This window comes from Nyctibius grandis, chromosome 12 (genome assembly GCF_013368605.1).
Source record: "Nyctibius grandis isolate bNycGra1 chromosome 12, bNycGra1.pri, whole genome shotgun sequence".
Classification (NCBI taxonomy): domain Eukaryota; kingdom Metazoa; phylum Chordata; class Aves; order Nyctibiiformes; family Nyctibiidae; genus Nyctibius; species Nyctibius grandis.
Window position 1 is genome coordinate 6,349,266 of NC_090669.1, and position 25,453 is coordinate 6,374,718.

Genomic DNA, 25,453 nt, shown 5'->3' on the forward strand with positions numbered 1-25,453 from the left:
AAAAGAAATTATCTTCAGTCTTTTGTATTATATTTGCTGGCCTACAAATTGATACCTATCTGATTACGGAGCACTATTGATAAATTACAGAACTTCAGAACTCAGAAGTTACGTTCTTCAGAACCACTAAACCTGCTTCCACCTCCTTCAGTGTACTAAGTGGACTTTCCATACCAAGACAAATTCCTTGAGAAATAAATAATTTCATGTTCCCTTCCAGGTAACCTTTACCTAAGACAAGCTATCACTTAAGTTAATAAAAAGTCATTCTGGGTAACAGCTTCTGATCCTTTTTTCCACCCCCAGCATTATTATCTGTGAAATACTAAAGGTCAACTCAGTATCTCATAATTGTTTTCTGGCATTGTCATCAAATAATGCAATTAATTTTGACTTAACAACACCTTATTTTTGAATATTGATTTACTCTCTGCAGATGAAATTGCCACAGGACAAAAACCTGTGCACTTTCAGCATACCACCTTATTTTTAATGGAGTTTGCCCTAAAGCAAGTAAGCTGTAATTCTGTTACTAACATGCGCATAAATAGAATATAATCTCTTACAAACAGTTCATACTTCTTTGTGCATAAGTTTTGTAAACAATTAGCTATGCTATTATTATACCAGGGCATTATATGGAAAAATTGCAGAAAGAAAGTTACAAGGGAGATTCAAGGGAATGACTCCACCACTTTAATTCTTGATCTAGCACTTCCTCCAGAAGCATTCCACAAGCAACTAGAGCCTATCAGCATATTGATCATTGCTCCCTTCAGACCCAACACTGTAAGAAATCAATTCTTTCAGTTTCTACAGAAGCAGAGCTCAGAAAAAACAGTAAAGTTTTCAACAAGGCTTTTAAATGTTCCCAAGGAGCAAGTTTCACTATAAATGTCCCTTCTATTAGGCAATCTCTGCATTTTCCCCACAATGTCAGCCAAAGTAAGGATCAGGTCTAACTGCCAGCTCAACAGATGAGTACTTACAGTCTCAAACCTATGGACTTCTGTACTGAAATGAAACAGAAGCAGGGCACTGGAGTCCCATTACAGAAAGGGGACTCTATTCTGTAGGATTTTCTGATTTTTCAACTCAGAGAAGTAGCTGATAATGTAAGGTTCTACCTACAAGAGACAGACAGCTGAGAGAGAGTAACTGTCACTGTGTCAGAAGGAGTATAACTCCTTTAAAAGAAGTCTCCTTATAAAAAGGAGAGAGGCGGGGGAAAAGACCTGTAGAAATAACAACACATACAAATTTAAAAGGGAAAAATTCTGACTACTGACCTGTGAATCTTCATCTTTCAATGGCCGCTGCGGAGTCTGCTTAGCATCTGACAATTCATCTGAGGATTCATTTTTTCTTTTCTGCTTCTTACCCAGTGTGATGATTAGCTTTCTGTTAGGGAAAAAACCCAACGTCCAAGTGAATGCAATATACTAGTCTACTTAACTTCAAGATTAAAAATAACACCACATCTAACAGCAATTCCCATATTATTCTTACTAGAAAACTCAGGAAGCACCATCTGAAAAATGAAAAATATGTCTCAAAACAAAAAGCTACAACGTTACAGTAGACAGTCTTTTCTGCTACTGAGTTTCTCTACAGGCAAGCAGTTACCTTACTATCACAAACTCCTCTGTATCATACATATTTTAAATCTATAAATGAGTAACAGAGATGCAAAATCCAACATTTAAACTAACTGACAATGGTAAACTATACAAAGTTTGCATAAATACCATCTGCAGATGACAACAGTAAGTTATTTACCATAAACAATTTATCATTGCGAAATACATCATATGTTATTTTTACTCAAAAAAATTAGCTATGGACAACAATCTACAATCATTCAAAGCTGTCTGACATGCCAAACTTTTATGTTTAAATAAGTCATTCGATGGTAAAAATGAGGGAATTGCACAAATCCTTTTTGCTTTTTAAAAAAAAAGTAAAAAAGAGAAGTTGTATTCAAAACTCAGCAGGTTTAGCTGTGAGAAATCTTAGAACCTCTCTGAATACGTTAAGAAACAACAACATGCTGAATAAATTAGTTAAATTCTAATGAAAAAGCACCAATTATTTCTTTGTTCAGATTTAAAGGTTACATTGTAAATCACAATACCAATTAATCTGATTTGTTTTTAACTAAAGGGTGTCAAAATATTTACTTTTTGATATTTGAAATGTACCAAATACTCTTCTTTAAATATGTTTTCAATGGCATAATTGCAGAATGATGACAAACTATCCAATAAAATCACAAAGAGTTGTCCTAAAATATTCATCTTTATATCGTAATATATATTTTATATCTAATCACCAGATCTGTGTAACAGAAAATGAGGTAACTGTTCCAGCATACAAGCCTCTTCTGCCATTTTATAGAACAAATGAGTCTTTATACAGGCAATACAAGTTATTTTACACCAAAGTAGCATCAAATATTGGCCACCTGAAAAACCCCTGATGACAAGGATGAGAAGGCAGTGGTTGAAACACTTGTATCTCACTCATTTGGTTCTCTTTGCAAGTGGCCAAATAAGAGAGCTAGCATGTATTTACTACACCCAAACTAAGGGTCCACACCGAAAATGAAGATCTTAAATTACCAAAACACTATGGATAGTTTAAGTAACATGGCTTACGAAAGATTATAGGCATATTTTAAGAAGCAATGAACATTTTCATTGGTTTTCAATATTTAACCACTAGGTATGTTCAGTGGAAAGGTAAAAAAAAAAAAAAAGCCCCTCCTCTGTAGCTGTAGTCCCTCCTTGCGTTCACTTCTTGCACTGCCCCTGCAGTCATACACATAATATTCCATTTCTCTGTCAGCTTTTGCCTTATCTCAAATTCCTTACCCCCAGTACTTCTCTTCACAAGCATCGCCCTGAAATTTTCTTAACATCTTCTCTACATGCTGCAGATCAGAATGTTTCCTCCTCTATATGGAAATGGTGCCAATGAGAGGAATAAATGCACAGTTTCACTTCTTTCTGATCCTGTGCCCAGAACCACAATGCTCTCTGCTATCAAAAGTTGCTGAACGACAGTATGGTGCTAAAGTCATGCATTTCCATTAGTAAAAATGCAATCTGCTCATATTTTGGCCAAAAACTTCTAAAAAATCTGCTATGTGAAAACAATGATTTTCAGAAGCTTGTAAACTGGATCAATTCTGTGAAAATTTTTCATTGGGAGAGCACGTTCTCTTGCCAGTTTATAAATTTCTGCATGAAAAGCAGAAGATCCTTGGCTAAAATCCCTTTTTTCCACCCTGAAACAAACTGTTCTGAACAGAAACTATCATCTATTCTGTTTCTATGAAAAGGAAACAGCACACTGTAGACACAGAATAAATAATATCACTAGACTCCATTCCTATTTCACCTTCTCTTGCCTTTTTAAATTTAAAATGGATCTTATTACATAACATCGAGAAATACTTTAACAATTAGACAGTGTAGATTTAACATATATTTCCTTCTCCTATAACTACAAACTAAAGACATCGAAAAACTTATACCAACGGAAAGGTTTAAAAAGAAGCTATCTCATGAGCCATTACTACTTCTGATCCTTAGCACAATACTCCTAACACGGTTTAGAGCCACAAAACAAAGACTTAAAGTATCAGCAAGACCATCAAGAACCACTATTTGAGGAGCAGTGCAACTTCTTTCTTATAAATTAAGAACCAGTAAGAATCTGCTCCATTCTCCTTCTGTTCGATAGCGAAGAAAGTGACGGAAGAATTGTCAGCACTTTGAACAGCTTGAAAATTATAAAGAACAGTTTTCAAAGCCTTCCACATAGTGAACATGAGGAAGTATTAAAGAGAAAATAAAAGAAAACCAGCAAATACATACTAGGCATGTAAGAAATAATAAGTATTGCTGGCCTTCAACGCATGCCTTTAATACATTGTTTTACTTCAATTTTCCAAAAACAGAGAAACACCAAGTAACTCATTATTAGTGTCCAAAGCCACCTCCCAAATATTTTGATTTGTAGTCAAAGAACTTGGCTATATTACTAGCAATAAAACTTCTCTGTTATCAACAGTATTCCTATTTCTTTATCACTAAAAACTTAGCTAAAAATCTTATCTATTAGCAAAATACAAAGCAGATATTTCCTTGACAAGACAGCATATCCTCTTGGAATGAGTTAAATTGGTGGTATAAAAACAGTTGCTCTTATCCTTTTAGCATATGTTTAATAAATAATACTAACACACTAATATTAGCCACTGTCTCCTCCAGTTACATTTCAAATTAATAACTTTTGGAATGTGCACAGATTTTTAAAATACTCCTATAGTCTTATTGGAACTAACAGCCATTTCAAGCTCATACAACATTGGAATAAAACTGCAAGAGAACAAACAAGTGTTTAGTTATTTATTTGATAAGCCCACACTATTTTGCATTCATATATCTTGCAGTAGAAACTTAAAATTATGTCACTGAGACCCAACTTATGCATCCAAACTAGAATCTCGGAGCAGAGAAAACTTCACCAAGGAGTCACAGCTCAGTGCATGCGAAGCCATCCCAGAGGATGATCAAATTTGGAATTTGTGTGCCATTTCTAACCATGACAAAAATAGTTTATGATCTAACGAACAAAAAGATTCGGTGAGCACCTCTTCCCTTTGAGCACGGATCTATTAGCCAACGTTTGCGTTAACTAACACAAACCACAAAGACAACTCAGTCTGCCTTCTAGGAAACTCGCCTCAGGTTCTATGCATTTAAACTTAAATGATACAGGATCAGCGTCCCTTCCACCCCCCTCCCCATGTCTCCTGTTGATAACTGAGTTTACTTAACTCTATCATATCAACAAGTGATCATATAAAGATTTTCTGTCCGGGTCTTGGGTTCTAAAAATGCTCTGTCATAAACAGTATATGTGCGACCTGCTTCAAGGTGACAAAGACATTTACTCATTTGAGTAGTGAACAGGATCACATAGGACTTACTGCATTCATTACTACATAATTTAAGGGTCAATTAAAAAAAAAATCCACCATTGTTCTTTTTGCACATGAAACAATACAGCCATTTCTGATAACAGGAAACAGTTCTGAACTTAAGGACTACCACCCTGAATCGAACTTCTGTAAATCAAATTCTTAGGATTTGGGGGATTTATTTATTTAAACTATGCAGTGATGAAAAGAATCCTAAACGTAGTCTACTGATATTGTCCTTTACATCACCAATGCAGAGCTGCTGCTTTTCATCAGGGCCATGATATTTAATTTTATGTTTGAGTAGGTGGGAATACATTGAGAGCTATAAAACCTAAATGCCAATCTACTCTGTTGAACAACAGAATGTTCACAAATTCATAGTTCTTCTACCCTTCATATCAAGTGGTAAAAAGTAGACTTTTTAGTTTAAATATGCATAACCTTAAATGGCAGAAGTAGAACTATAATCAGTCAGAAAAAGCTTATAAATGAAAACAAGTTCTATACAAAAATGTTAAGGGTTTAAATAGATTCCTAAACATCAATGCACCTTAGCAAATAGTGAGGACACGAAAAGTGGTTCTGCAGTCCTCAGAAAAATGGTAAAGTTAATTTTAAAGAATTAACTTGATCAGTAATCAACGCATAAAGCAAACTGGTTACTTAATTTGGTAACACTACATATATTATACATGCATTGTTCTAACAGTTTCTGTCATATGCTTACAATGTTCTTGGTAATAAAAGAATTTAGTAATTTATCTTCACCAATGCTTATGGCACAGAAACTTTACTAATCACTGAATCCAGTTCTAAATCATTTGACTGAAATTGATAGGCATTATTTCTTTAACTTCAACAGCTCAGAGGATTAAAAACCTTAATCCTCACCTTCAGAAAGAAACTACAGCCTGCCTGGAAAGTAACTGCTAGTAATTTATAACTAGAAATGATAAATTGGAAAGAATCACGCTGTGATTTTTTTCTGTACATGTAGATCTCAGAGGAATCACTAAGGAAAATGTAAACAGTTAACATGAAGCCCCTAAACACATATCAATTATGCTTAATTAGCAAGGGAAAAAAAAAAAAAAAAAAAGACTGTTTAACAACCATCCTGTCCCCTAAATCCCCTAAATGAAGACACAGTAGTTAAAACTCATCTTAATCCTAGATGAGGGCTACTCAATTTCAGGAAAAGCTGTACTGTATTACATTCAAAAGCACACTTCCTTTTTTTTACTGATTACTTTTTTTATTGCTACCAGGCAATTTTATCGAGGTCTGCTCAGTAACTAGTGTTCCAGGTCCAGCTCTAGCAGACCAGCGACACAGAGTATATCATTTGCACAGATGGAACACTGTGTAACTCTGCAAATCCTCCTCAAGAGCAATACAGGACGTGCTACACAGGATATGCTACAGACAGGATCCTTCAAGATCCCAGCAAAGTTTATGATCGCAATCTAAATAAGAGTTTGCTGTTTGAGTGCTGGACTAGAGACGGTACAATTGTGCTCATGTTGGATAGGCCACGTTTGATCCTAGCAGAGATGTGAAAGATCAGATTAAAACCATTCTCCAAACACTTTCCAAAAAAAAAAAAATATCAATACATTTGTTAGTAGCTTCTGCTCTTTCAACTCTATACTAGCCTTCAAATCAAACAGGAGTCACCTGAAACATGCGTCTGACTTCAGATCTTCTCAAACACCCTTAACTCCACACCACCTCCTGCACCGGGCTGGCTCTCAGAATCCAAACTCAATCAGCATATTTAACAGTTACTGCAAGTTAAATGAGTTTGCTACAGAAAACACTGAATGAAAAGAAAGATATTCATCTGAGATGGATATGTGATAGCGGAACTCCTTCTAAAAAGGAAGGACAGATGGACCCAAACAAACTCTCCACTACTGTTAAAAACTTAGCTTATTCTTTTTTACTGTAGACCTTTATTGGCTGTAAAGTTTCACTCATGATTTTATTGCTTGCAGAAGAACTACAGCTGTTAACAGTTTATAACAGCTGAAAATTGTTTATCTTTTTGATCATGAGGGGACTTTTTACTGTCTTCAGGTTTTCTTTCCTGCTTAAATGCAAGCAATGCCATATAAACAGTGTTGCTATTTTTTTAAGCTTTTCTCCTTATTGAGTAAAAAAGAAAAAAATATAGTAATTTTTTCTCTTCCAATTTTAAACAGATCTCAAAAATCCTTATTTCCAAGAGAAATCCAAAAGTTTTCACAGAATTGAGGTTCTCCCTTCCCCTTCTTGCCCAATAAAGTACTTGTCTTCTAAAGGTATTATTTTAGCATGGTAAAATATTCTCCCAAGATTCAGTCAGAGTTTTTTTTATTTTAAGATAAATGAGAAAACCAATGTACCAATCCACACATTTAAAACCCCAACCCTATTTTGACATAACAATGATTTCCAGAATGTGCTTAGATTTGTTAAGAAATATTTTCTTAAGAATGTAACACGGGAAGAAGCCTTTAAAAGAGTTGTTCAGCCTTCTAAAACCTTTATCAGTTATTGGATTTAATTTTGTTCTTCTCTAAATAAAACAAATTTTGTTTATCACACAATTTTTTTAACCACCTTTGAAAAGACAAGTATAGCTATTCTATAGTAAATATTCTTCTTATCTAAGAAGATCAATAGTTACATTTGCATAGAAAACAGTCTGGTAAGATCATTCTTCAAAAAAATCAAGGCCTTCTTGCAATTACTACTCTTCAAAACCACTGTAGTATATTCTTTGCTAAAAGTTAATATTTTATGTATTTATATAAATAATATAAAATAGTGCTAACACAACATAACACCACATGAAGCTGTTTGGATACAAAAATGACACGTGTGGATGCCTGAAAGCATTTGATCTACTGCTGTCCACCAAAATACACAGAAGTTCTTTAAAATCTGTAATACGTGGCTCTAGAAGACTCCCTTCACTGTTCTTTGACAGGATCTGACTCCGAAATCTTTAGGTATGTGTGGCACATAGTTAAAGCAGTACCTGGCAGCATGATTAAGTTAGAGTGCTACTGGGGCATCAGTTGATTAAATGGGTACATAACGGGAAGGCAACCCTTCACAGCTCAGTGCAAAGTTATGACAAGTTGGCCATACTTAATTAAATGGCAGTCTCTCTACCAGCTTCAGCATGCTTTGGATCAAGCACAAATATGGTTAAAAATATAGTTTGAGAAACGTCTATTTCTCAACTGATGCTGTCTCATGAAATCTTGAAAACTGATCCTAACTGATGTGCACAGCTAAGCGTTTCATGAAGACAGAAAACTGAATGCAGAAGTATAAATCAAAGGTAACAGTTTACTTCACTTTTCCGATTAAAACCAGTAAAAATATGGGAACTATGTAGTATATCATAAGGATGATATTTTGGCAGGTTGTGTTAATTATCCAAAAGAATGAATAAAAAGCACACTAAAGGCAACTGATACAAAGCTTCAGGAAACTGACACCAGCTAAACAGCAGCGTGTAAGTTTTCTGATTAGACCCACAAAATGCCTGTTATAGAACATAAGTAAATTCAAAAACATGAAAGTGAAATCGACTTTGGAACTACACATTCAAAATCCCACTTGAAACAGGATGGAGAAAAAAAGAAAAGGAAGCACTATACAGCATGCTAAGGAATATTATGAGCAGCATTCATATGCCAATCCATAACCAGAAGAGAAAGAAATTAAGACCATGAAAGTTCATGTTAAGAACCGAGTTTAGAGCAGTAACCTTTATACTATGGGATAACTTCTCAAGGAAGTTGGTTACTTCAAACATATAAGAAAAGCACTGATATCTAGAAAAAAAAAACAACAAAAAAATCAAAACAACAACAAAAAAACTACAAAAAACCCCCCAAAATACAGAGAAATGGGCTGATTAAAAGAACATTCACTTCTGCTCCATACACATGAGAATATACATATGTATATGAGACATTTAAATTTGGAGAGAGATGCTAGTTAATATTTCTGTTACCGCAAAAAGAGCATGGATTTAAAAAATAAAAATCAGACTGTAGCTACGATTTCCATTTCAAGCCCTGACTGACACACTTAACATGGGAAATTATACAGGAGAACTAGGTTAGCTCTAGAGTCCGAAGACATGCTACCTACTGAATCCCTTGGAGCGTTCTAAGATCTAATGTCTTTTGAAAGCTCCTTACCCCAAGGTATCCACCCAGCTTGACCCAGCTGAGTCTGCAAAATTTTTAAGAGGGCAGATTACATTGATACAACAGAAGACTACAAAGTGCTTAGAATACAAATTTTCCAATACGCACTTTACTTTTGATACATGTGATATCGGTAAGAATATTCACTTGCTACAAGTTCATTAAGCTTCCAGTTTCTCCCTATGCAGTTTATCATGTACACTGTATTGAACATACACGCCAAAATTGATAAAGACAGCATTTATAATATCAGATAAGCGTAATTTGGAGTTGGAACTGATTACAACACTAGATGAAAGATACTTTTGTCTTGTCTATGCTTCAGAGTAAGCATAGAATATTTACGGATATGAATTTAAAATAATTCCTTTCAAAAGGACAGCCCTACAATGATTTTATCTAAAGAGAAAACAGAGCATTCTTGTTCCTGAATGAGAGAGTCCACACACGGACTTAATCAGGAAGAATTCTGTGTAGGCAGTGGAAGAGAACATGTTATTATCAGTAAGCAGTTTTCATTTTAATCAAGAATTTACAGTCCAAAGAGAAGTAGTAAGACATTTTAATCTACTTACCCAATTTTTGTTTTCTCTTTAATTTTGGACAAGGAACCAGTTTTCGGTTTTTTGCTCTCCTTGTCTTTTGGTTTGGATTTAACTTTTCTACCCTTCTTTTCCTCCTTTCCTTCAGCTGAAACACTGGGAAAGTTTTCAGGACTCATTACTCGTGGAATGTTTCTCTCTCCTCTCTCTTTTGCTTTTGCAATCGCTTCAGATATTATGCGATTTGCCTTCTCTTGTTTACTTTCCGACTCTGCTTTTTTCTTCTGCTTCTTTTCAGACATTGCCCTCGCCTGGGTATTCTGCAACTTCGTATACGATCCTGAACCATCAGTCTTCTTGGAGGAAGGAGGCTGTAGCAAGAGACAAAAAGTAAATAAAATCACCTTATTTTAAGAATAGAAACGTTTCTTGAAAGAAAAAGTGCAAATGTTTTTGATCTGGATATGCATTTTTAAAAAATATTGAACTAGCACAGACTCATGCAGACACAAAAAAGGAATTCTGTTTATACCACAGAATGGCGTGGGTTTCAGAATAACTACATCAATTGTGGGTTTTAAACAACCAATCCACGTACTGAAAATCAGTAAAAAATATCTTTCTAAAATTCCTTCAGCCTTCTTTCCACCTCTGTAGTTAAAGACACTGATCCTTAACCTTTCAAGCATTCCCATACATTTAACACATGCCTCCAATATCTCCAATAAGTGTTCTTCTCCTAAAATCTGAAAAAGCAAAGAACTCCCAAAGGCAACAGCATCAGTATTTCGCCTTTGGTAAGATACCAGGACCACAGATACCTTAGAGCAGTCAAAGGATCTGCAAGACTAAGTGCTATGCGGAACAGATGCTCAAACAACATCAAGATTAAAGAACTGACAAAAGATAAAAGCAAAACTACACAGCTCTATATTCATAAAAAGATCAGAAAGCAGTTATTTCTTTTATTTAGATCAACATAAGGTCGGTGCCTTAGTTAGAAAATGTAACCTGTTTTCATTTTCAGGTTTTCAGTCACCGTTTCATGGACGCAGAACTGTTTACACCACGCATGCAATATTCAGATTATCAGCCTGGCTTTCAGCAGGCCCGAAGACATGTTTGTGCTCTCCTCCCCTCCCCCTGCCCCTCTGAGGAATGGGAAGAATTTCCTATTCAAACAGACAAAAACCCCAGCAGATAACAGTTATGGTAGTTCTCACCCGTAAACGCGCCTCTGCCTACAGCACCAAGAAAAGCCACGGGGCATTTCGGAGCGCAGGCCCCGGCCCCGCGCACCGCCCGGCCGTGCCCCGCGGCAGGCTGCGCACCAAGCGCGGCCCCGGCCGGAGGCAGGATCGGCACCGCTCTCCGAGATGCCACCTGAGGGCCTGCGGGCTGCAGCAAATAACCGAGACCCGAGCAAACAGCAACAAGCTCAAGATGGCGATGCAGCCCGGCTCCCGCAGCAGCAGCCAGTAATAAGGAAGGTTATTCAATCCCATTAGCCTTTTAGCCCAAAGAACCCCTCCTCCTCCCACTCATTCAGGCTCGCACTTACCCTTCCTCTTGGCCTCTTCACTGAAGACATTTTTGGCGTCAGACAAAGGCTTGCCCTCTGCTTTTTCAGCACCCCAGGCAGTGCTCAAGAGAAAAGCATTGAAAGAAGATTGCTAAATGGCCTATTTAGCGAGCTGCAGCCAAGATATGCACAACCCTCCACAACCACACACTGTGATTTATCAACATATTCCTCCCCTGGCCAGTGCCCATCCACGGCTCCCGCCGCCCGGGGACGCGGGGGCCGCTGCCTGCCCTCCCGAGCGGGCTCCCAACAACAGCTGTAAGCGGACAGCCAGATTCCAACAAAGCACGGAAAGAAATGAATGCACAAAGCATCAAAATGCATCAGCATGAATATTAGAGATGTCGTTAAACACACCGGCGGCTCCGCGGAAGTAGGCCAGCAGATGGTGCTGCCCGGTATTATGCCATTACACTCCGCAGTTTAACCCCCAACCGACTGCTCTGCCCTCCATGTGCTACCGCCATTAACTCCTACTTTTCCACCTCCGGCAGTCCTGTTTCTTCGCTTGCAGGGAAAGCCGTGGGAACCAAGCGGTTTTTCTGCCTTGGACTGCAATTCATGACAACTTCGCACCGCCAGTTCTCGCAGCGAAACGGGGCCGGGGGACAGCACGGGGGGACAAACCTCTGAGTCTGTGGCCTCAAACATATTTTCCCCTCCAATATACTTTTTAATTTTTTCTTTTACATTGAATTCATTGCTATAAGCTAGCAACAGTGACTGTATAAGCATTTGCTTACAGGCCTCCCTGCTTCCTACAGAAAATGGAAGAACTCCTTAACTTGATTTTCTCCCTCTGCTCCATGCCCACACCTATGGGACGCTCTGCGGTGAAAATCTCCTCAATTACACGGGACACAGCTACCTGGCAAACTCCTCTTCATTCCAAGATTGTTTGAAAGTGCTATTTTAAAAGATCAGACAAGTTTTTGAGTACATACTGTCAACATATAAAACAAAACCAAAAAGGGATATGATTGGTTTTTTGAAAGGTTATTAAATGAACAAGAAGCTTCTGACAGCATAGCTCCATCCTGGTAATACCCGCTATTCTCAGAAGCCCATTAAAGAAGAATGAAGAAAGATCAGGATTTAATTTCTGTTTTGCTTAATATATATATGGTTAATATACTTTTGTTTTGTGATACATGTGTTTTTCCATAAAAATTTAAAATACTGCCAGGATTTTGAGATTGTCAAGATTAGGCCTTACACTTAATCAGAATGTCACTTCTGTTTAATTTCAAAATGAAGTTCATTGTCCATTGAAAATACTAGTGGTACCAATACATTAAATGGATTATTTTCTTAACAATACCACTTAAATTCAAAGATATTTCTGTAAATATGCAGCTTAATCACAAGGACTATTATTAAATTTTAATTTTACTTTTGAGAACTCTAGCCAAGATGCTTCTTGTAACATTATAGTTACAGTATCTATAACAAATTGCAGTGATTTATCTTTTAGGGTTATTATTTCATAACTTAGTAAAAATGCTAAATAATGTACTATTTTGCATTTTGAGATCAGCCAAACAAAAAATATTCCTAATGTACTCTTGGTATAATTTCAGCTCTAAGCCAAATGCTACTAATGCCAGTATAGTTAGAGGATTTTTAAGAGATTGGTACGTTCGTGAACATTCCTGGGCCAGAAACAAACAAACAAGAAATGCCTAATAATTAAGTGGGCAATATAGAAATGGTGGCTTTTTCATAATTCTTTTGCAATAATCCTCCTAGATATTGTATTACTTTTAAAGCAAAATTTCTTACCCTACATTTCCTCAGAGCTCAAAGCTGCTCCCCAAGTTATTCCTCAACAACTTTTACTACTTTCTTACTGTAGAACTCTGAATATGCTGGATGAGGCAACTGTATGTTTTAATTCCTCAGGCTGACCCTCGGCTTCTTGCTCTATAGTATTGCTTCTGTTTATAAGTTATGTCTCCTGCACTGCACAAACAGTAAGCTATTTGTTATAAAACCAAGAACTTATTTTTTTAATTTCGCTATGACATTTCTAACCATATGGAAATGACATTCATGAAGATGCAGGAAGGCACCAGCCAGCCATTCTAAGCTAAATAAAGCTGTAATGAAACCTTCATCAAGGAAGTCACCATTGTCACAAAAACCAAAACTGGAAAGCAACACAAGCGTTTTGAGATTAGAAGAACCAGAAACATGCTTCACTACAGAGAACAGTATCTGCATGTACTTAGCAACTAAAGCAACAACAACCATCTAATCCAGCAGAGGCCTTTTATTCTGATAATCATTTCACGCTTCCAAAAAACCTGCAGCTATAAATAGTTACAAATCATCATGCATACTGAAAACAATTTCAAAAGCTACATAGCATCTACAACAAAAAGGACAAAGCATTTTGCCAAGCCAAAAGTAGCCCTCCCCCTTTCTGAGAGGGGACACAGACCAAACATCCTAAAGGAGCATATATATCCTTCAACGGTTTACAAACGTATTCCGTCTATCAGCATTAAGAAAGCAATTCTTAACTGACAAACATATAGGAGAAGGTGGCAAGGAAGACCCTGAGGCAGCCACGTATTTAAAATCAAAGATTTTATTAGGAAAAATGTTTTTACTTTTCATGGTTACAAAGATAATAATCCAAATATAACGGAACATAAGCCAATGCAATGCCGTCTAGAGTGTGCACGGAGAGAGCTCCAGGGTATCTGCTGCTGCTAAGAGCTTCGTCGAGCAGCAGCTGAGTGCCATCAACAAGCCTCCCGTCAGCTCCCGCAGTCCTGTGGGCAGCAGGGAAATCAGCAGGAATCACGTCAATTCCGTCTACTGCTGCTGCCTGCAAGAGTCATTAACAGCAGCAGGTATAGGCCGTACTGCTGCTCACACGGAAGAGCTAGCCCTAAAAAATACTACGGGCAGAACAGATAAGACAGCAGCTGTGGACATCCCCACATATGCCCCGCTTCACAGCAGCCAGGGGAGTGTCTTCTCTTCGGCAGTATTCAAAAGACTGTGACATGCTGTCTTGCAGGAGTAGAAGGTACACTACACATGTCTGAATGATACCTTAATTAAACTACTGTAAAAGCAATCAAGTTACCAGACAGTATCGAGAGACAGCATCATGACAGCAGTCTTCCCAATCGCTAGCAGTACTCTGCTGAGCAGGCTTTTCACAGGAAGGCTTTTGCCAACACTTTGTTGTGGGTCACGTAGGACATGCATTTGAAGACCTTCGCTGGCGTAACAGTACTTCCCATAGCAAAGACAAATCACCGTCCTCAATGCTTACAGACATTGGGTTTTTTCCCCTCAAAAGGCTAAACCAATTTTCATTTGCTCCACAACAACTAATAGTTTCTTCACATCCTCTGCGTATCACTACAAGGGAAGCCCCAAGAAGAAAGTTTAACATAGAAAACACTTCTATCTCCTTAGAAAACCCCCCCAAATCCTGCCTTACCTGTTCCGTAAGTAAAACATTGCTTCTACTGTAAGAACACCTTTCTGACAGTAGGTATGGCCATTCATGGTATGAATGGTATGAGAGGAGTATTGCTTTAAAGATTCTGTGCACATACAGAATTGAAGACTAAATATCTCTCCTGAGTTGCATCCATTCTTGATATACTCTAAGGACTGGTAATGCCTTTCCCTGGAATTTTAATAAGTGATACATTCCTGATTAAATTACATAAAGCACTTTTTTTTAAGAACTATTTTCACTTGTGGATCTACTCACCCAAACATTAGCTATCACTAAGAACTCAATTATGACCCTAACTAGCCTAATAACAGAAAGCCAAAGTTTACATTTGCAATGCCTTGAATGATGAGCCTTTTACTTCTCTTGATAGTAGTACACACCTGCGGGAAGATGCACATACTAAGTACTGTATGCCTTGAGAGCATAACAAGTTCTTTCTAGTTTCACGGGTCCTTAGGAAAATCAAGATGACCTTGACGTCAACCACAGTAAAAGCAGCTAAAATTAGCCACCTGGAGGAAACCTGATCTTCAGGCACGGCCACCCCATCTTTGTCCATGTTTACTAAACACGGAATCCCTTTGTGCATGTCAAGTCACCAAAATAGTATCAATATCACAACCGTAATACAAATAAATGAATCACATAACTAATGATTATCAGTAGCTTGGGGTTTTTGTCCAAATTACCTTCTCATTTTTTCACGTTATAATCACATCAAAGTTTGAAAACTGCAGTTGCTTTTAAGCTGCTACAGTGAAAAATCTTGAAGGAATATCCATTCATCATTTGAATTATAAAATTGTATTTAGGAATGCAATTTTGAAAAAAAAAAATGCATGAACTCAATTCTGTGACTTCTGAATTCCGTTCTAGTACTCTGACCTTTTTTTCCTCTAGAACAGTCTGCATAAATAACTCTTCTAGTGATTTTTTATGGCAGTTTTATAATCAAAAAGTGAATCTATTAAAAAAAAAAGATACGAGCTCACACCCTTGAGAGAGTCAATCTGTAGAAGATCCCTTACAGTATGAACGTGTGTCACGCCACACACACACAGAAAAGAGTCTCCTTTGCTGAATGGCAATCTTGGCAAAAGAAGTGGTTTTCTTTAGACGATACACTGAAATAAGATTTCCATGGTTAATCGAGCTACTTCTGCACAACTGATGGGATGATCACCTAAACATGCAATGGAGTTTCTTTTCTCCAGAAAAGTGCCTTTTTTTTTGTCCCTTCAGAGTTCCTTCTGCATTGCTTTTAATTTTCTTGTTCAACAGTTGCCCCACACCATCTGTTGGGATTGCTCTACAAAGCCAAGAGCACTGGCAAATGAAGATCCACTGGGCTCTATCATTTTTCCATTCTCTTTGGTGCATGTATGGAACTATTAAGAGAGCCAATGAAGCATTCCAAATTGTGGTTCTTTCAATATGCTGATAATACTCAATACTCTTCCTTCTTTTTCTTACTGTCATCACTAATGAATGTCTCAGTGTTTAAGGGATACAGAATCTCAAGACATACATATGTGAAACCTAACACAAATTAAAATAGATGTGTTACAGAGCGATTAAAAAAAAGGCAAAAAAATATGGGGGGGGAAAAAACAACAACCCTGTGTCTTCCATCTTCTGTCTTTGTTATCTGTAATGTTGATAAATAAATGGCTAACAACTACAGCAACGTGGCCGGGCAACAGTTTTTATCTGTAAAATAGTCACTTCAGAATGTAAATTTGGTTACTGTGGTTTGTACCTCACAAGGCATTTAACACCAAGCTTATGGCCAAATTGTAAATTTACGTGAAAATGAAAACATTAATGTAAAGGTCAGCAACCTTAAACTAGTCATGTTTCTAAGACGAAACAAGCACCTGGTTTGCATGTCACACACTCTCTACGTAGGGTGTTGTTTCTCATCTAAATGCTACAGAACCCAGTAATACATATCACTAATCAAGTTTCACCGCTTCTACAGCTAGGATACCATAGTTGTGATTAGTAGCAGCTTCTTAACCAGTAAGCCTCTGATTTACCATATCATTTATTGGGAGAAAGTCAAGCCACTGTCCAGTGTAACCAGATGCTGCTAACCTGGGCATGCTGCAAAGGCAGCATCAGATATTAGAGAATGAGCCTACAACACACATGAGCTTCCATTTGGAAGCTTTTGTTTGAAGACAGTTTTTTGGGGCTCAGTGCCAAATATGGTTAGATTGGTTTTCTGACTATTTAGTAGTGGTATAAAAACTGTGCAACTTTCACTGTAATTCTTAAAGGAGGTACTATGTAATGGAGCATATTAAATCGCCAGGAAATGAAAGAAACTGAGAACTTCAGCCTGCTTGCTCTGCCAAGCTGCAGCATTGGATGCGTGTCAGTTTTCAGTGCCTTGGTGTTCTGTGCCCTTCATGTACCCACTTCTCTTTGGTTCTAGTCCATAATGGTGAACACAGCTATTTGGGAAACGGCATACAATACCAGTAAAACCTACTGCCTCAGCGAAATTTCTCAGGTGCTGTTTTTCACATGCCGAACTTGTAACACTGAATACTTGTACTGATCTAAGCCTGATGCAGCACCTATCTTTTGTTGCATCCATGGTGTGGGGTCCCCCCTAGAAGTACCGCTATACTTAACATGAGAAAACTGTGGGCTCTTATATATGAAAAAAATATAATTATCATATTCAAGTCAACGGGCACTGTAGATGCACAACAGATCTGAATTACTAGGCTCAGACCAACCTCAGAGTCATGCCGTACCTCTAATTCTACAGATTCTCTAAAGCCTTTAACACCTAACGTAAGGGTCAAAATGTTTTAGCAAAAAAGCACCACTACTGTTTCTTTCTTGCACTCTTGACTGATCTTACCTGACAACTTTCACAATTATTTGACTCCTTAAAAAACAGCTGGCTTAACTCAATACTCTATAAAAGGAAAGTCAGGTTTCAGTTCACTGTTTGAAAGAAGTCCTGTGCAAGCATCTGGAAATACGTCTGTAAGATACTTCGCCAAAGACTTAAGGGCAAGAAAATAACACAGATCTTTCTGATTTAGAAAGACTAGTCATTAGAGTTCAAAACACCCAGATAAAGCCCTACAAATATATTGATCCACTGAAATCTCACATCATCGAAGACATTCTTGGAAGGTACAGGTAAGAGCTTCTTCTGGAACACACCGCTGTTTTTACAATAGCAAACCTTTTATTTAACAGGTAAGGCCAGATAGCTTCTATAACCGTGGGGAGTGAAATGCTGCAAAGTAGCAAAAGAGAACAGCTCTCCCCAACGTTTTTTTAATGACCTCTTATAGTCCAGAAAAATATAACATTAACTGAAACTGCACTGGTTTCTAGCCTTTCGTCACTGAACAAATGTCGGTTACAGTCATCTCTCACACCAGTAAGCAGTGCTTCAAGAACCTGCTGAGTAACAATATTGGAGAAAATCAGAATAGGCTGTTAACTTTGTGCTTTTCTGTAGGAAACCTTGCATTCCCTTGCCAGATTAAATTCAGTTTATTTTTGCATTATATTTTAAATCCAAAGTAAGGGGACTCCCTGAACAGATATTAAATGTAAATATAAAGTGCAGTGAAGGATGCTAAAAATAATTTGTAATGTACTTAAAGATCTAAGCTTTTCTTTAGACCAAACTACTGAAACGTCTTTTCTGAATGTCTCTCTGATTTTGAAAAGGAAGAAAACTGTTATTAAACACGTCTTCTCCTTTCAAAAAAATATTACAATAAGAAGATACTTTATTTCCTAACTTTAAGATTGATAAAAGGAAAACAAAACCACCTCACAAAATGGAAGCAAACAACAGGAAATCCCTAAATGACTTCTGGCTGGACTAAGATTGGGTTTAGTTCTCCCTCTCCCCAAGGTAAGTCCTTGTTTCAAACATTTTCCTGGGGTTATTTTTTGAGGCTTTGGCAAAAAGAGAAACAATATTTATTATAAAACTGCAAGAACAAGCACCACCAAAAAAAATCATGCACACACAAAAAATTAATTTTTCTATAACCGAATGACTCAGTATTCCATCTTTCCAGTTTGCAAACATCAGGTATCTTGAAAAATGCTCTTTGGCTGTCTACAGCGCTCTGAATGGTAAAGTAGTAAAAAGAGTTCTGCAGACACCAGTGGACTTTTTCCTAATGAGCCACAACCTAAGCCATCCCTACACCAACTAAAACCCATGCCCATCTAGCAAATGCCACACATTCTGAAATTTAATATAGCAGTGCAAAGTAGTAGCCCATTTCCCCCCCGAGTTGGATGCTCCATCCCTGGACACATAAGACATCTCCATGCAGTTATATTCAAGATTAACTTACCTAAGGATAACATGACATGGATCTAAATTTGTTCACTACAACTTCAGTAAACCTCACTGGCCATCCCAAGGAAACACATTATTAATACCTCCACCTGACTGGCCTCTTTCCCAAGTTGCTTGCTCTAAAACAAAATAGTAAGATACACTAAATGCCCCCCTATTCCCTTACGTGACAGAACAGTTGTGCCTCATGGAGCAAGGAACACTTCTGTCCCTTATTACGACATCAGTCATAATCATACATTCTTTGACTAAAGACTTACAAGAAAGATTTAGCTTTAAAATAGTCAGCTAGGTTGTTTTTCAGCTCTCAGGTTACAATCACACATGCACATTAAACTACAAGTGACAGCTGTTCAATTTTTATGCAGCTTGCTTTTAAAAAAAACAAGGCTACACAACCATGCCATACAAGTTTGTGCATTTATGCTTCCAAGCTGCTAGTAATTTCTAATCCATTGATCAAATTTAGTCAAATTAGAACAACAGAAATCTCAGAGATGTTCCCACCACTTACATGAAGTCGACAGACAGGTAGAGAACCGAGAGTTTGAGTGAAATGAAACATGAGCTCAATCCTTCTTGGACCTCTGAGAATCCACCTAAGACATTACAGTTACAGTAGCCACATGCTACAAAATCCAACCCTTTGACATCGCATAATCTACTCACTCTTTCTTTTCCCCCTACTTCCATATATATTATCATCTCACAAAAGAAAATCTGAACAAAAGTTCTGCTAAAGCAATGCTAAACGTGGCCTTCGTGTCATCTACTTCCTGAATTGAAGGCATTCAAATGCAAACCAAAGAACTGTGGAAATGCTATAGGGTCCCATATTTCTTCTGAAGATACTCTAAGTGGCCAAAATATCACTCTTTTACACCTCCTGTTTTGTTATTGTTTTAAATTCATGCTTAGTAGCATCTAACACTGCCTTCTAACTTGTATTTTTCTCCTTCCTACCTGTGCATCTCGGCCTCTTAAATGTGCACCTACTGACAGGACTCCCATGGCAAATTACTACATTATGGAGATTAAGAAATGGCTGAATAAATACTTGAAAAAAGGCAAATGCTGTGGAGTGTACTTGTCCATTTATGACAATATTTAAACTGCTCTTCCTCTATTGAAGTACTAATTTGTCTATGCATAATATCATTCTCTAGTGTTAAATTATGATTGAAAAGGAACTTTTCAATGTATTAATTTAAATGTATGCATTTGGAAGTTTTGAGGAAATTGTGTATTCCCAGAAATGCGGGGTTTATCACTCTTCCGTCTTCCAAAAAGTTTAATACAGGAAATCTAAAATTTAGGATACTGTATCCTGAAAAGATTCCACTTACTGTACTTCCATTCTGATTACTCAAGCCCATTTCAATTCTCTATGCTTAATAAAAACAAAACAAAAAAAGAGAAGAATGCTGCAATAGTTTATATTTCTAACCATTATTTTCAGAAACTACTGCTTACTTTCTACACTTTTTCTTTTGATATTCTAAAGCTCCTGTCCTGAAAGAAAGACAAATTCACAAGTTTAGTTGTCTGAAGTCAGTCAGACAATTCATACGCTCACATTTAAATGCACAAACAAGTCTTGCAAAATGATGGTTGAAGCTTCTGAAACGTAACCTTTTTTATGGACACAAAGGAAGTTAATCTTTAATGGGAAAGATTCTTTCAGAAACTGCCTGTCTGGAAAGGAACAAGATCCACAGTAACACAGCAGCTCACTTTAAGGCCTTATGAGTCACACAAGGAAGTCAAGCATTAGCACTTTTCCAAAACTGCAAGCATGATCAAAAAGCAACACAAGGGGCCAAATAAAATCCAAGCTTGTATTTGCTTGGAACTACAGAATGTCAGAATTCTGTAATTCTAGTGCTTAAGAACTATAAACTCAAACCTGTAACAAAAAAGGTGAAAAAACACCTGAAATGAAATATACTCCATCCACAACATAAGGCAAAAGAAGGAAATGCTGCACACAGAATATATTGAACTTCTGAAGTTTTCCTTTTCAACTTTTATTGCCATTTTCTTAAAATGTATATTTTTTTTTTACAGCAGCTCAAATAAACTCGCACTAATCCACTGGAACTCTGTTGCTATCTTCAGCTCAGTACACAAATATTATCAAGTGAAACTATCAAGCAGATGCAGACTAGGAGTTCAATAATCTAACTTTAAGGCATACCAGCTGTGAAAGCAAAGTACCAACCTGTATATACAACAGAATGCCAATGCTGACCTGAAGTGTCCAAGTGCTATTGTCATCCAGATAAAGTAATAATCAATGGCCTGATACCAAAATAAATACAAACTGCAATGCACACTGTGAAACAAATATTGTGAAAACTAAAGACACAATTGTGTTCGACCATTACAGCTATATGCAGCTGAAAACGTACCATATTTGTCATTTGCATGTGTAAAATTACCTCACATTAAAAACTGGAAAGGGGGAAGGGTGTAGAAAGAGGTGCACAAACTTACTCGATCTAAATAAATTAGAATTTTAAAAGCTACAATTTTTTCTACATTACTAGAAAGTCTTTCACACTGAGGAAAACCCAAAAACTGGCAAAAGTAAGCGTGCAGCATTCTCACCTGCCACTGTAAACTCAGGTTTGAGCTCACTGCAAAATATCAACGTATAGGACAATCTTTTCAACATGGTAGATGCAGACAGAAGATTCTAAATAAAGGTTTTATTTTAGAAGCTGCATAAAGCTTCAAATTGTAAAGAGCAACGGAAATTTTGACTCATTTTACTTTTAAGGAAAAAAGAACATTTGAGTAACCTATACATGCCACACAAACTAGAGGGCATGATGTTAAATGTGTTGAGACAGCTTTTATCCAACCTCTTCACTACACACCCAACAATTTAAATAACATAGGCACTATTCAGATGTATAGTCTTCAGTAAATTACTATATTACTTGAAAAGTATTCATGTTTTAGCTACTGTTTTCAAGTAGTCTTAAATCAAGTTACTTTGTTTACCTTTAGACAGAAGTTATGATTTACACAAGATGACAAAATCCTTAAAAATTCTGATTTTAATGTAAAACAACAAAGATTTGGCTGCAGAAGTGTGCAAAACAGAAAACACAGTTACAAAAAACTCCAAATTAAACTGAAAAAAAGAGCTCTCCTCTTTCCATTTTCCCATGTTACTACCTAGACACTCATATTCTAAATGGCCACCACTTTTGTGTGCCATCAAGAGACTAATTTTCTCCTGTTTTTCATTACCAACCAGAGAGGAAGACCAGGAGACAAAAAACCACCCCAACTACCTCCAAAAAGAACGGCACACAAGGAGCTTTTTATTCACCTTAATCCAAACACCCAAGACCAGCTTCAGCATGCCTATCCCAAGCACACTAAGAAACCAGCAAGGCACACACCTCTTAGCAAGAAAAAGCAATGGGACCTTAATGGTAGCTGGTTCTTGTCAAAACTTAATTTCAGTTAAAACGTTCCTTCTACACCTCTCATGGAAGTGGCCTTGTAAGAAAACTCATTTCTAATTAAAAACAAAACCCCTTTCATCCTCATCAAGTTTACTACTGCCACAATTTCCTTACACTCTCCCCCTTGAAACCTCTCCCTTTGTTTTTTGTCCCAGAGTCAGAAGTCATTACAGTTGTGAAGGGCTGTAAACTGCAGAACCATCCATGGTCTATTTTTTGAACTCTTCTGCTACTTAAAGGAGTCACTTAACCTACTGAAGTGATGAAAGCCAAGGGCAAGTAGGCAAGAACTATGCAGAACTAGCATGAACCTGCCCACCTTTTGTGTCAGCCTCACTTCTGCAATTACCTACAGAAGGGAAAGCTGGGCTAGGTCAGAGAAACAACCACAGATTAAACAAAACAGAGACAGATGATCTTCCACAACATGTTTTAACAGCATAATTTACCAAATTCTACTCAAATTTTGTAGTACGCAATGGTAAAATAAAATTCACTTAGAAGTTAAGTGAAGAAGCTCATTCAGAGTATGAAGGCTCCTGGAACAACATGCTGCAAGTGATCATTGGCTTGGTCAGCACCAGGAAATGATTTGATGATAATATTGGCAACCTCTTTTTTCTATTTTTTTTTGTTTTTAAAAAACCCTGTGCATTTTCACTGCTTGTTCATGGCAGAAAAATGAAGTACTGTAGAAGATGACATGTGAAAAACATTCTTTGATTCCACATTAATAGGGAAATACCGATCATAAGCTATCTTTAAAACAAAATAGATTGCACATTCAGAAAGGCTAGCATGTAAGATCTCTATTTACAATAATTTTATTCACTAAAAGTTTACTGGATCTCAGAACATGGCTTTTTTTGTAGTATTCCTCGATACCTAACAGTAACCAAAATGTTTTCAATGTTTGTAATTTCAGTGAGACAAAAAAAATCAGCTCTTAACATACATTAAAATATACTGACAGAAATGGGGGAAAGTAATTTATTTTTAACATCAACAGTTAGGGAGTCACTAATATCATTAAAACCATACTGACTGCACAGCATATTTCCATTTAAAATAAAGGGGGGCATACTTCTTCCACTTCAATTCAAATCAAATATTTTTGTGTCAGCTTCAATGATCTACTTTAACAGATTTCTGTGCCAGAATCTCCAATATAAAAGAGTACTTTAGCATATATGCAAGCCTAATGAAACCACTCTTGTTGAATCCAGGTTTCTCAATTAAATATTCCTGAACAAAATCCTCCTCCCCAGTTGAGGGTGGAGACTAGATGCCTACAGAAAAGGAATTTATCAAAAAGAGGCGATGGTTTGAAAATAGAGGTCACAAGTTAGAGGATACTACTGGGGACCAACAGGATTCAATTTCAGGCAAAGGAAAAAACCCCAAAGAAAAAAAAAAAAACCACAAACAACAAACAAAACCATTCTTCCTCAGAAGTCTCCTAAAAAATTTCTAAAGAACGAACGTATTATCCAAGAACTTCACAGGGATAACCATTAAAAAACCCAAACCAAACCAAAACAGCAAGGAGCATGAACTTTTGGTAGGGATCAAACAGAAAAAGTTGCAAGACAGGTCTCTAGAAACATAAGCATAGCAATAATTTTTTATCTCAACTGAGTCTGGCTATTAGCAAAAGACGCAAGACTAGACCCAGTGTAAAGCTCAAAACGAGAAATTCTTATCAATTTTCATAGAATCATAGAATAGTTTGGGTTGGAAGGGGCCTTAAAGATCATCTAGTTCCAACCCCCTGCCACGGGCAGGGACACCTTCCACTAGACCAGGTTGCTCAAAGCCCCATCCAGCCTGGCCTTAAACACTGCCAGGGAGGGGGCAGCCACAGCTTCTCTGGGCAACCTGTGCCAGTGTCTCACCACCCTCACAGTAAAGAATTTCTTCCTAATACCTAATCTAAATCTACCCTCTTTCAGTTTAAAACCATTCCCCCTTGTCCTGTCTCTACTTGCCCTTGTAAAAAGCCCCTCTCCTGCTTTCCTGTAGGGCCCCTTCAGATACTGGAAGGCTGCTATGAGGTCTCCCCAGAGCTTTCTCTTCTCCAGGCTGAACAGCCCCAACTCTCTCAGCCTGTCTTCAAAGGAGAGGTGTTCCAGCCCTCTGATCATCTTCATGGCCCTCCTCTGGACTCGCTCCAACAGCTCCATGTCCTTCTTATGTTGGGGACCCCACAGCTGAACGCAGTATTCCAGGTGGGGTCTCACGAGAGCGGAGTAAAGGGGCAGAATCTCCTCCCTCAACCTGCTGACCACGCTTCTTTTGATGCGGCCCAGGATACGGTTGGCCTTCTGGGCTGCAAGCACGCACTGACGGCTCATGTTGAGCTTCTTGTCAACCATCACCCTCAAGTCCTTCTCCTCAGGGCTGCTCTTGATGCATTCTCCACCCAGCCTGTATTTGTGCTTGGGATTGCCCTGACCCACATGCAGGACCTTGCACTTGGCCTTGTTGAACTTCATGCGGTTTGCACAGGCCCAGCTCTCAAGCCTGTCAAAGTCCCGCTGGATGGCATCCCTTTCCTCCAGTGTGTCAGCCGCACCACACAGCTTGGTGTCATCAGCAAACTTGCTGAGGGCGCACTCAGTCCCACTGTCCATGTCGCCAACAAAGATGTTAAACAGGACTGGTCCCAATACCAACCCCTGAGGAATGCCACTCGTCACTGGTGTCCGCTTGGACATCGAGCCGTTGACCGTAACTCTGAGTGCGACCATCCAGCCAATTCTTTATCCACCAAGTGGTCCATTTGTCAAGTCC

The 25,453-nt window shown here is 37.7% G+C and overlaps 1 protein-coding gene across 3 annotated transcripts in view; it reads right to left on the minus strand.

Annotated features, from left to right (window-relative positions):
• Positions 1-25,453, minus strand: part of CHD9 (chromodomain helicase DNA binding protein 9) — a 106,132-nt gene that overhangs the window by 44,629 nt on the left and 36,050 nt on the right. For all 3 annotated transcript variants that reach the window (XM_068411489.1, XM_068411490.1, XM_068411487.1), the window contains exons 5-6: positions 9,783-10,120; positions 1,290-1,401 (exon numbers count right to left, since the gene is read on the minus strand). In XM_068411489.1, the coding sequence (XP_068267590.1) occupies positions 1,290-1,401; positions 9,783-10,120 (450 nt within the window). The remainder of the gene's footprint in view (positions 1-1,289; positions 1,402-9,782; positions 10,121-25,453) is intronic.